Below are 12801 nucleotides of genomic sequence, written 5' to 3' on the forward strand. Positions count from 1 at the left end.
ATCCGAGAGAACGCCCCGCCTCCTCCAGGCCACGCCCCGTCTCGCGTCTCCTGGGCAACACGCGGGAACGCAGCTTCCGGCGACCATCGACGTGTGTGGTCTGTTTTCATCCGCGCCCGCTGGCGCCAGTGCTGACTCACCACGGCTCTCGGCCAATCTACCATTTTCTGGTCTTTCGGGGGGAAATGCAAAGCTCTACAAGACACCCATATTGTGACTCAGTCGAATGGGACCTGGAATCCTCGACGGACGGTAAAAGCGTTACAAAAGCGGCTTCCACTTCCGGCGCCATCCGGGGCTTGGACTTCCGGCGCAGAAACTTTGACAACTGGCGGGAGACCAGCTTAGGGGCCCAGTCGCGGACCTGCTTCTTGCGGCCGCGGAACGAGCAGCCCCTGGTGCTGTTCAGGTGTGGCTGCGTTGCCCTTTCACCCCTGGGCACAGTCCGAACTCTCGGACTCCCGAGAGATCCCGCGTTTCTCATAGATCTGGCCCGCAGTGCCTTCCCCAGACCAACGCTGGGGCCTTCCCACCTCCCAAGCTTGACCTCAGGTGACCTTCAGTGCCGGGGGGGGGGGGGGGAGTCCTGAGCCAGGCAGAAGCCAAGCAAGGGTCAGATCTTACACACTGCTCAACCTTTGCCATCCTTTCAGGACCCCGCTAACGCCGGGCGCCAGGATTCGTGTATGTAATCCTAGCTATCCAGGAAGGTGATCTCTAAGGACTAAGGTTCAGAGCCTTTCTGGGCAAGCAAGTCTACGGGACTCTTAGCTCCAGTGTAATCACCGAAAAGCCAGAAGTGGAGCTGTGTCTCAAAATAGGGCACCAGCATCCAGGCCCTGAGTTCAAACCTCAGTACCAGCACTAAACACCCCCAAAACAAAAAAAGCCCTCCAGTTCCTTTTGCTTGGCCTCGATCCACACAAACCCTCTCACCTACACCTAGTTTTCACCCTCAGGCTCCCAGAGGATTTCACTGGAAAACAGTTTGGTTAAAAATGATCATGATTTGGGCCTGGAGTTTGGCCTAGTGGTTGAGTACTTGTCTACCATGCACGAAGACCCTGGTTTGATTCCTCGGTACCCACATACATAGAAAAGGCCAAAAGTGGTGCTATGGCTCAAGTAGTAGAGCCCTAGGACAATGCTCAGGCCCTGAGTTCAAGCCCCAGGACTGGCACAAAAAAAAAAAAGTGATTGCCTTTTTGCCTTTTTTCTTTCTTGCTAATATTGTATTGGTCAGTTTGCTACACTACTAAGTGAAGAGTGTTTTGTGCATCCTTAAGTTAACTCAGGCTTTTTGCTTGCTTCTCTGGGATTTGAACACAGACCCTCACCTTTCTAGGCAAGTGCTCTCCTACTTGGATATGCTGTTGACATAGGATATCATTTTATATTGAGGGTGTGGTTCAAGTGGGTTTTTTTTTTAAAGGAAGTCCTCCATTTATGACAGCTGGCCTGAATTGCGATACACTCATGTTATTGGGATGGCAGGTGCTCACCATCACACCCAGCCACTGAACCTGGCTTAGAAATTTATTTTGTGTGTTTGTTGTGCTTTGTTTCTAAGTGTGTTTTGAGAGACTTTCCCATCAGCTTATGTTTGTCTTGTTGCCCTACACAGTGTTTTGGGGTCCAGGAGAGGCGATTCCACACTCCTCCTGGTGGGGATTCTATGTCCCACCAGTCTACCAAGCAGAGACAATCTCATACAAAAAGGTGAATTTATTGGGGAAATAGGTAGCTGGCCAGCCAGAGACAAAGCGCAGACTTGGGAGCTAATTCCTTGGCCCCAAGTGGTTCTCATACTGTGTGTGTCTGTGTGTGTGTGTGGTTTTTTTTTGCCAGTCCTGGGCTTTGAGCTCAGGGCCTGAGCACTGTTCTTGGACTTTCTCAAGGCTAGAGCTCTACCACTTGAGCCCCAGCACCACTTCCAGCTTTTTTTCTATGTATATGGTTCCAAGGAATTGAACCCAGGCCTTTGTGCCTGCTAGGCAAGCACTCTATCACTAGGCCAAACTCCGGCCCTCACACTGAGTTTTTAAGGGCAAAAACCATACAAGGGACAAAGTGTAGACTTGGGAGCTAACACCTTGGCCCCGAGTGGTTCTCACACTGGATTTTTAAGGGCAAAAAACATGCAGTCGAGCCCAGCCACGCGCAGGTGGCCAATGGGGTTGTAACATATACAGAGGGACTGCATAGTCAAATCGAGCTACACACAGGTAGCCAATAGAGTTACAGTCTTCCTCATAGTAGCTATTTGAAGCAACTTATCATCTTGGCTTGAATTTGTGCAGGAATTTGGTGGGTCCTCACACAGGCGGATGTCCTTTCTCATGGGGGCCAGGATAAGGCTACTCCTTCCTGGAAATGCAAGGGTGGCTGGGCTGTTTTACTATTCATTTTTACTTCAATATTCCCCGATGGGGTGGGGGAGATCTTAGTCAGTTTTTCCTCCCCTTAACAACAGAAGTTAAAGAAAGAAAGAAATTGTAATGGAGAACACAGAGCTCTGACTCAAGGGATAGAACTCCTCCAAGCTTAATTGATAAAGCTAAGGGACAGCGTGAGGCCCTAAGTTCAAGCCCAGTACCTGTCCCAACCCCACCCGCCAAAAAAAAACCAGGGCCAAGAGAGTTTGGGGATGCTTGCTTTGTTTATTCTAGTTTGTAAATGTAACAACAGCTGGGTGCCAGTGGCTCCTGCCTGTAATTCTAGCTACTCAGGAGGCTGAGATCTGAGGATTCTGGTTCAAAGCTAACTGGGCAGGGAAGTCCATGATATTCTTACCTTCAATTAACCACCAAAAAAAGCGCATGTACACACACACACACACACACACACAAAAGAACTTTGTTCCAAATTGCCTGAAAATGTATTGGGGGATCGGGAGGCAAATGTCAAATTCTTCAAAATGTTTTATCTTTCAAAAATTGTCTTTTTATTCGTGTGTGTGTGTGTGTGTGTGTGTGTGTGTGTGTGTTGGCACAAGGGTTGGCACAGGGCTTCAGGTTCTTGTTTGCTCAAGGCTGGCTGTCTACCACATGAGCCACACCTCCAGTCAACAATTTGTTCACTGGAGTTAAGAGTCTTATAGTCTTTTCTGCATGAGTTGCTTGTGAATATTAGTCCTCCGGGTTTCATCCCCCTGAATAGCAAGAATTACAAGTGTGAGCCACTAGCACCATGCACAATTTTATCCTAATTGTAAAAGGTGTGTACACTTATAGGAAAAATAAGATAGACCACCAAAATGGTGGATATGATTCTAGGTTCATCTATATATACATGTGGTAATTTTTTTTTTTGCAGTACTGGGGTTGGAACCCAAGTGTATGCTCTCCTTTTGCTCTGCTTGGCTTTGAGATACGGTCATGCCTTTTGCCTGAACTGGCATGGACTGAAATTTTATTGATGCTTCCCACCATATGTGGGATGATGGGAATGTGCCAATATGCCCAGCTTTTTCTGTTGAAATGGGAGTTTCCCAATTTATTTGCCCAGGCTGACCTGAAACTGCATTTCTCCCAAATTCTACCTCTTTATTAGCAGGTCTAGGTATGAGCCACTGGTACCCAGCCATAATATCTACTTTATTTTATTTTTTTTTTTTTGCCAGTCCTGGGCTTGAGCTCAGGGCCTGAGCACTGTCCTTGGACTTTCTCAAGGCTAGAGCTCTACCACTTGAGCCCCAGCACCACTTCCGGCTTTTTTCTATGTATGTGGTACCAAGGAATCGAACCCGGGTCTTCATGCATGCTAGGCAAGCACTTTAACCACTAGGCCAAATTCCCGGCCCCATAATATCTACTTTAAAAACAAACACTGGGCTGGGAGTTTGGCCTAGTGGTAGAGTGCTTGCCTAGCATGCATGAAGACCCTTCAATTCCTTAGTACCACATGCATAGAAAAAGCCAGAAATGCTGCTGTGGCTCAAGTGGTGGCTCTAGCCTTGACAAAGTACAAGGACAGTGTTCAGGCCCCAAGTTCAAGCCCCAGGACTGGAAAAAAAAATCCGGATATGGTAGGTTGAGATCTGAGGATCTCGGTTCAAAGCCAGCCTGGGCACTAAAGAACGTGAGACTTTTATCTCCAAATTAGTCATTAGAAAAGGGGAAGTGGCGCTGTGGCTCAAAGGGTAGGGTGGTAGCCTTGAGTTGAAAAGCTCAGGGACAATGCCCAGGCCCAGTGGTAGGGTGGTAGCCTTGAGCTGAAGAGCTTAGGGACAGGGCCCAGGCCTAGAGTTCAAGCCCGGTGACCCACAAAACACACACACACACACACACACACACATCCCACATTATAATTAAAACAAAAACTTGTGGAAATGCACCAATGAAATTCTCCTCTGTATAACTGTATATAAACAAATAAAGATAAAATATTTTTGGGGGGCTGGGAATTTAGCCTAGTGGTAAGAGTGCTTGCCTAGCATGCACAAAGACCTGGGTTCGATTCCTTGCTATCATATACAGAGAAAAAAGCTGGAAGTGGTGCTGTGGCTCAAGTGGTAGAGTTCCAGCCTTGAGAAAGCCCAAGGACAGTGCTCAGGCTCTGAGTTCAGTCCCTATAACTGGCAATAAATAAATAAATAAATAAATAAATACAAATATCTTCTTTTTGCCAATCCTGGGTGTGAGCTCAGGGCCTGGCAGTATCCTTGGGTTTTCTCAAGGCTAGAGCTCTGCCACTTGAGCCATAGCAGCACTTTTGGTTTTTTTTTTTCTATGTATGTGGTACTGAAGAATTGAACCCAGGACTTCGTGCATGTTAGCCAAACACTCTACCACTAGGCCAAAGTCTCGGGCCCAATAAAATAATTTTTAAAATAGCCTCAAAAATATATCACAAAAAGTTTACTGCTGGCTTTTTACCCCCATCTAGTGCACCAAGGATGTTTATATATGTTTATGTGTATTTTACTGTCTGATTTGCCAATATTGACTTGCTCTCTGATTGTTATACATTTACTTTCCAAATTTTAGAATCTGAACAGCAGCCTGAGTCCAGTCACTAGTATAAAAAAAAGAACTGGGGACTGGAAGTTTGGCCTAGCGGTAGAGTGCTTGCTTAGCATGCACAAAGTCCTGGGTTTGATTTCTTGGTATCATATACATAGGAAAAAAAAAGCCGAAAGTGGTGCTGAGGCTTAAGTGGTAGAGCTCTAGCCTTGAGAAAGTCCAAGGCCCTGAACTCAAGTCTAGGACTGGCAAAAAGAAAAAAATAAAAACTGGCCAGAGGTGATGATATGTATCTGAAATCCTGTCACTTGGGAGTTTGAGGATAGACTGATCTACATAGCAAGACTCAGTTTAAAAAAGTAAAAAATGAGGAAAAGGAAACAATTTTTAAATGAGCAGAACTATTTAAAGGGGTGTATTTCTAAAGTCTCTTCAAGGTGTAACCAAATTACCAAAAAGTGAAAAACTCAGTGTCTGGGTTTTTAAAATTCTTTAATCAATCATCTTATCTAGAGTGTGTGTGTGTGTGTGTATGTGTGTGTGTGTGTGTGTGTGTGCGCGCACACATGCACATGTGCAGGGCTTCATACTCTCACTTTGCTTTTTCCCTCGACTAGTTCTTTACCACTTGAGCTATATCTCCACTTTTTGGTGCAGCTACCTCCTCATTCTGTCCAAATTGTTTTTTTTAACCTGTAACTTCTGGCTGCCTTGCACCACCCCCACCCCACTGCCTATCCTACTCCATTATTTGTCTCTCTTCTCTAGAGTTCCCCGAAGTCCTTTCCCCCAACCCTGAACTTCCCTCACTTTATAAGCTTTTCCGAAGCCTAGAATTTCCCTGTCAATCAATGTCCATCCAGAACTTTGTGTGTGCGCGCCCACATACCCACCATATGCTAGTACTGACACTTGAACTCAGGGCCTGGCCACTGTCCCTTAACTTTTTCTCTCAAGGCTGGTACTCTACTACTTAAACCAAAGCTGACTTCTGGCTTTTGTTTTGCTTTGTTTTATGTTTGTTTTTCGATGATTAATTGTAAATAAGAGTCTGTCCTTGAACCACCTCAGATCTCAGCCTCCCAGTAGCTAGGATTTCCGGTATGAGCCACCACCTCCCAGATCTCCATCCAGACTCTTCACTATCTCTTTTTACTTGTTTTTATCTACCCTCACCTCTCAGATGTCATCTAGATTAAGGGTCTTACCTCAGCCTCCCTCACATTCACCTCTGAGACCCTCGTACTTCCCAGATTTTACTCTCTTTCTCTAAGCTTCCCATCCTCTTGCATTTCCTCCTTAACATCACTAGGAATCTGTCTGTCTGTCTGTCTGTCTATCTATCTATCTATCTTAGGGCTTGAACTCAAGGTCTTTATCAAGCTCTTGTTGGGCTTTTTCCACTCACAGTTTGCTCTCTACCACTTGAGCCATGGCTTCTAGTCCAGCTTTTTCTCTGGTTGAGATTAATAGACTAATTATTCATTGAGGTCTTATACACTATTTTACCTTGGCTGGCTGGATTTGAACTGTGATTCTTAGTCTCCTGAGTAGCTAGGATTACAGATGTGAACCGTGTGCACCTAGCGGACATTTCTTGATCAAGAAGACCTAAGGCCAGGAGTGTGGCCTAGTGGTAGAGTGCTTTCCTACCATGCACAAAGCCCTGGACTTAATTCCTCAGTACCGCATACATAGAAAAGGCCAGAAATGGTGCTGTGGCTCAAGTGGTAGAGTGCTAGTCTTGAGAAAGCCCAAGAAAAGTACTCTGGCCCTGAGTTCAAGCCCCAGGACTGGCAAAAAAAATAAAGAAGGACTAACCCTTTACACACTTTTTTTTTTTTTTTTTTTGCCAGTCCTGGGCTTGAGCTCAGGGCTTGAGCACTGTCCTTGGACTTTCTCAAGGCTAGAGCTCTACCACTTGAGCCTCAGCACCACTTCTGGCTTTTTTCTATGTATGTGGTACCGAGGAATTGAACCCGGGTCTTCATGCATGCTAGGCAAGCACTTTAACCACTAGGCCAAACTCCTGGCCCCACCCTTTACACACTTTGTCCACAAAATGTAACGTATGCCTACTCCAACCTTTCTGAAAATGATGAGAAATCTGGGCTCGTCCTAAGCAACCCAGGAAGGCCTTAATTCATCCTCTAGGACCCCAACCTATCAAATTCTGGCCATTTCTAACCTTTACCACTTTATCTCCCCCATTCCAGTGAAATAACATCCAATGAAGCAGCAGCGAAAAAATGTTTACCCAAGAGCCGTTTATCCCGGTTGATCATTCGGGACAACCTCAGTACACTGCATGTCCCCGAGATGGAGGTAAAGTAGCTGAAAGGGTTTGTTTCCTACTGATAGGGCCTCACCCATCCTCATTTCATAAACCCAGTGTCCTGAGGTTTGGCAGGCCCCATTCATCTTTTCTAGTCCTGGGACTTGAATGTAAGGCCTGGACATTCAGTGCTAGTGCTCTACCACTGAAGCCACAGCTTCACTTCTAGCTATTTTGGTGATTAATTGGAGGTAAGAGTCACCCAGACTGTCCTGCGTGGGCTGGCTTAGAACTTTGATCCTTACATCTCAGCCTCCTGAGTAGCTAGGATTAAAGGCATGGGCCACCAGTGCCCAGCTAGGCCCCATTTTTACACATGATAGTTGGGGTCAGTGACTCACTCAAACCTGTCACACCTGTTTTCCCTGAAGAGAAAGGGCCAGAGAGAAAGACTCCATGACACTCATGGGTTGTGACATTCTTTTTTGACAAAACATGTTATTTTCCATACCAAGTCTCAGATCCTGGAGCTTGAATCAGCACCAATACTGCCTATTAATCCCCTCTCCTGTGTATGTGGGGGGGATCCCCATTTTCAGATGAGAACTGAGGCTCTTCTCCTACTTTTAGTGTATGGTAGTGTATGACCTGTTTATTGGAAATCCCAGGTACAGTCAAACCCACTGTTTCTTTTGACATTAATGTGTCCAGGGCCTGTCCAGACAGACACTATTAGGCACTGGAAGAAAAATGTGAACAAGATAATCTAAGAACAGACTCATTTTAAGCAGAGCAGGTAGAAGCTGAGCTTCCTTCCATATTCAGGGTCAAATCTTTAGGGGCTCTTAGGATTTTGACACTTTAAAGAACAGTCTCTCTCCCTCTCTCCCTCTCTCTCTCTCTCTCTCCCTCCCCCCCTCTCTCCTTCTCCCCCTCTCCCTCCCCCCCTCTCTCCCTCTCCCCCTCTCTCCCTCTCCCCTTCTTTCCCTCCCCCCTCTCTCCCTCTCCCCCTCTCTCCCTCCCCCCCTCTCCCTCTCCCCCTCTCTCCCTCCCCCCTCTCTCCCTCCCCCCTCTCTCCCTCCCCCCCTCTCTTCCTTCCCCCCTCTCTTCCTCCCCCCCTCTCTTGTTGGTCACGGGGCTAAAATTCTGGGCCTGGGAGCTGTCTCTGAGCTCTTTAGCTTGAGGCTGACGCTCTGCCACTGGAGCCACAGCACCACTTCTGGCTTTCTAGTGGTTATTGGAGATAAGAATTTCATGGACTTTAATGCTCTGGCTGGCTTTGAACCATGATCCTCAGACCTCGGCCTTCTGAGTAGCTAGGATTACAGGCTTAAGCTTGTGATTACAGCCCCTGGCTTAAAGAGTCTCTTAAAGGCCAAGAAAACCAAAAGCAAGGGCTAGAGCTCAGTAGAAGAGCACTTGGTTTCACAGATGCTAGGCCCTGGACTCTGTCCCCAGGACTGCAAAAGCTAAACCAAACCAGAGCGGTAACCTGCATATCTTTCCCTCTATTAAACTTCCCATAGCCAGACATAGTGGAAATAGGTGGATCTGGGGATGGGCAGTCCAGCTCAGGTCACCTCCAGGGCTTTCTTTACTCATTTGTAAAACAGGATTGTGGCTCCTGTCTATAATCCTAGCTATTCAGTAGCCTGAGATCTGATGATTGTGGTACTAAGACAGCCAGGGCCAGAAAATCGTGAGACTCATATCTAGTTAACCATCAGAAAGCCGGAAGTGAAGCTGTAGCTCAGTGTGGAAGAGTGCTGGCCTTGAGCAAAAAAAAAAAAAAAAATAAGCCCAGGGATAGTGCCACACCCTGAATTCAATCCCCTCCCCCTAAAAAAAAATCCCAACAACAACAAAAACAGGATGGATTAAGACACTTTTAGTTCTAGGTTACATAAACTGAATGTGAAGTAATTCAAGGAAATTGGAGGAAGCTGGCCTTACACAAGCCAGGATGGATAACACAGAGTGCCAGTATGTGGGAAGAGAATATCCAGGAGCTCCTACATCCTTCAATTTCTATTCTCTTTGACCTTATTTTCCTTCATTTTCAGTGGGAGCCATACTAGAGTTGGAACCCAGGGCTTCACACTTGCTAGATAGGTGCTTTACCTCTGGGACATACTTGCAGCTTATTGGTTGCCTTCTGAATGTTGACCTGATCAGGCTGGCTGTCTCTAGGGAACCTGAGACAGAAAAGCCTAGCTTCTGCCATCATTCCAGTCAGACAAATCCTGGAGGACTGCAATTGGCTCCAGTTGAGTTGTGGGCCTGGTTCATGTTCCAGTTACAGTGGCCTGGTAGGATGGGATGTGGGGTAGCCTAGCGGGGCCCCATCCAAATCATACCAAGCTGCAATTGCTGGGGTCTGTATTTTTACTAAGCAGCTGTCAAAACCAGATGTCAAGACCACTAGTTTGAACTATGTGTTTCCAAAGGGACCACCCCTCCTTTACCCTTCCGTTTTAATGCATTATGTCAAAATGATCATGTCAACATTGACTGATCTTTAGGAAGAACTTCTTTGCATGAATTAACACGTACTATGTCTTCAAATCATTACTAAAATTAAACATCAAGTGTATCAGAACCTCCTGGAAAAACTTGTTATAGGCCCCCACGATCACATCCAGATTCTTTTTTCTACTTGTTCCCAACCACCCCATCCTGGAAAACTCAGTATTGACACTCTCTTCTCTTCCCATCCTCCTTTTGCTCTTCCTTCCCTGGGGATGGAACCCAGGCCTCTCATCTGTGCTAAGCAGTACTCTACCAACTCAGCTAACCAGTGAACTTTTTCAGGGCTATGTAATTTTTTGCCTGGCTTAGAAATATGTGTCCCACCTCCTAATTGATTATGTTATAGTAACAAGAACACCTGCAGCTATTTTTTTTAGCATTCTCTCCAGTAGCACAACTAGCTTATTGAAATAAATCACTCAATGAGTAAGACAGTAGACTTTGTTGCCTTGGTGGAGATAGGATAAGAATTGTAGAATCAAAGGGATATAAGTGTCACAGATTCTATATGAAAAACACTATAGGTAATAGACACAGGAGACTCCTATCACATGCAAATTCTTTTTTTAGATTTTTTTATTAAATAATTTATTAACATTGATTTTTTACATCATATTTCAAATAACAAGTTTAACAAACAAGTGTTCAAGAAGGGAATCTCTATATATAATCACTGGGACTTAGTTTGTAGAACTTAATCCAAATTAGACTAAGGGTTTGTATGTCATGGAAACATATTAAGTTATGAAATAAAACATTAAGTCTATAGAGTCATAAGTTTTTATGTCTATATAGTTATGATTATATTCCCATTACCATGTCCATAGCTTTGGGTATGCAAATATTGAGTCCTCACTTTTGTACTCTTTGGATTTAATAGCCACATATTAAGGATACTATGTGCCTTTTGTTCCTTTGGTCTTGACTTGTCTCACTTGACATGATTCGCTCTAGATTCATCCACTTCCTTGAAAATGCCATTATTTCATCTTGTCTGTTGGCTATGTAGAATTCCATTGTATATATATACCACATTTTTTGTATCCATTCATCTGCAGTAGGGCATCTGGATTGTTTCTATCGCCTGGCTATTGTGAATAGTGCAAAGATGAACATAGCTGAGCAGGTGTCCTTATCATATCTTAGGTTATGATGTTCAGGGTAGATGCCCAGCAGTGGTATGGCGGGATCGTAGGGAATAATATTTTTTTTTGTGGGTTATGGGACTTGAACTCTAGGCCTGGGCACTGTCCCTGAGCTCTTCAGCTCAAGGTTACCCCCGTACTCCTGGAGCCGCAGCCCTACTTCTCTCTCTTTTTTTTTTTTTTGGCCAGCGCTAGGACTTGAACTTAGGGCCTGAACATTGGCCTAGGACTTTTCTTAAGGCTAGAGTTCTGTCACTTGAGCCACAGCACCACTTCTGGCTTTTTCTGTGTATGTGGTACTGAGGAATTGAACCTGGGTCTTTGCCCATGCTAGGCAAGCACTCTACCACTAGGCCAAACTCCCATCCCCAACATTCCTATCCCTCTAAGTCATAGGAATACAGAAGGAGACAAGAAACCACAACCCATTTCTTCCTGACTGTTCTTCAAGTGGACATACTATTAAGGTCAAAGTAAACTCCTGACTACAGTCTATCAGAAGGTACCAAAGTAGTTATCTAGCTTCCTGCCCACTTTTTACAAATAGAGAAATAGGCTTTGGATTCCTGTGAGTCACGGAGATGTAATAGATAAATATTGTGTACAAGAGGGTCAGCTGCCCCTCACTTATCAGCACCAGCCTCTCCTGCTTTGAAGCAGCTTCTTGAACTTTACGTGTGTATGTGTGTGTGTGTGTGTGTGTGTGTGTGTGTGTGTCTGTCTGTCTGTCTGTCTGTCTGTCTGTGTTTCATCTTTGTTTTTTTTTGGTAAGGTAAAAGCACCTGACAAGACCAAGGAGAGGATGAGCCACCTGTATGACCACTTGAAGAAAAAGTTCTTAACAGAGCAGCAGCGAAAGCTGGAGCACTGGAGACAGGAGTCACTGGACACCCAGCAGTACTTGGACAACCTGCGGATCCAACCCCAGGCTGGCAAGAAAAACCAACTTACCTAGTTATGATCTTTGAGAATCACAGTGAGACCCAAGTAGACCTTGAAAGGAGCCCATATACACCATCAAAACAATAAAACAAGACCAGTGGACAGCGGAACATAAAAGCCCTCAGCAATTCTAACAGTCTGTGTCTCCTAATATCCTCCCTCCACTGGCCAAGTTGATAGTCCCAGGCAAGAGGCAAAATCAAGCCAGCCTCCAAGGTTTGGGAAAAGACGAACTCGTCTCTGCCTTCCTTACCTCCATTTCTTCCTTTCTCTCTTCCCCTCTTGTCCTTTTGTTCTCTTCCCTTCCCCTCCTTTCCTGTGCTAGGAATCAAACCAGGACCTTGTGCATGCTCAGCCCAGCCCAGCACATCCTACATTCCTAGCTCCAGTAACCTATTTTTTTTTCCAGTCCTGGGGACTGAACTCAGGGCCTGAGCACTGTTCTTGGGCTTTCTCAAGGCTACAGCTCTACCACTTGAGCCACAGCACCACTTCTGCCTTTTTCTTTTGTATGTGGTACCAAGGAATCGAACCTGGGTCTTTGTGCATGCTAGACAAAGCACCCTTAGCATCAGACCAAACTCCTGCCCTCCCCCCCCCCCCCCCCCCCGCTTTTTGGACCATTCCTGGGTCTTCAACTCAGGGCACCATTCCTGAGTTTTTTTCTGCTCAAGGTTAGTGCTCTATCACTTGAGCCACAACTCCACTTTTATCTTTTTTGGTGCTTAATTGGAGATCAGAGTCTCATGGCTTCAATCTGGGATCCTCAGATCTCTGCATCCTGAATAGCTAGGATTTATAGGCTGAGGAACTGATGCCCAACTGTAAATTTATTTTTGTTTGTTGTTTTGTTTTTGTCAGTCCTGGGGCTTGAACTCAGGGCCTAGGCACTGTCCTTGAGCTTTCTCAAGGATAGAGCTCTACTATTTGAACCAGAGCATCACTT

At 45.5% G+C, this 12801-nt stretch overlaps 1 protein-coding gene across 1 annotated transcript; it reads left to right on the top strand.

Moving 5' to 3' along the window:
- The first annotated feature begins 51 nt into the window (after positions 1-51).
- C28H5orf52 (chromosome 28 C5orf52 homolog) lies at positions 52-11989 on the top strand. The gene is made up of 3 exons (XM_090320099.1): positions 52-409; positions 7181-7289; positions 11686-11989. Exons 1-3 carry the CDS (start codon positions 186-188, stop codon positions 11866-11868), a joined length of 516 nt encoding a protein of 171 aa, XP_090176225.1. The 5' UTR covers positions 52-185; the 3' UTR covers positions 11869-11989.
- The last annotated feature ends 812 nt before the right edge of the window (positions 11990-12801 follow it).

Source organism: Megascapheus bottae, chromosome 28 (genome assembly GCF_031878675.1).
Source record: "Megascapheus bottae isolate mThoBot1 chromosome 28, mThoBot2.hap1, whole genome shotgun sequence".
Lineage (NCBI taxonomy): Eukaryota > Metazoa > Chordata > Mammalia > Rodentia > Geomyidae > Megascapheus > Megascapheus bottae.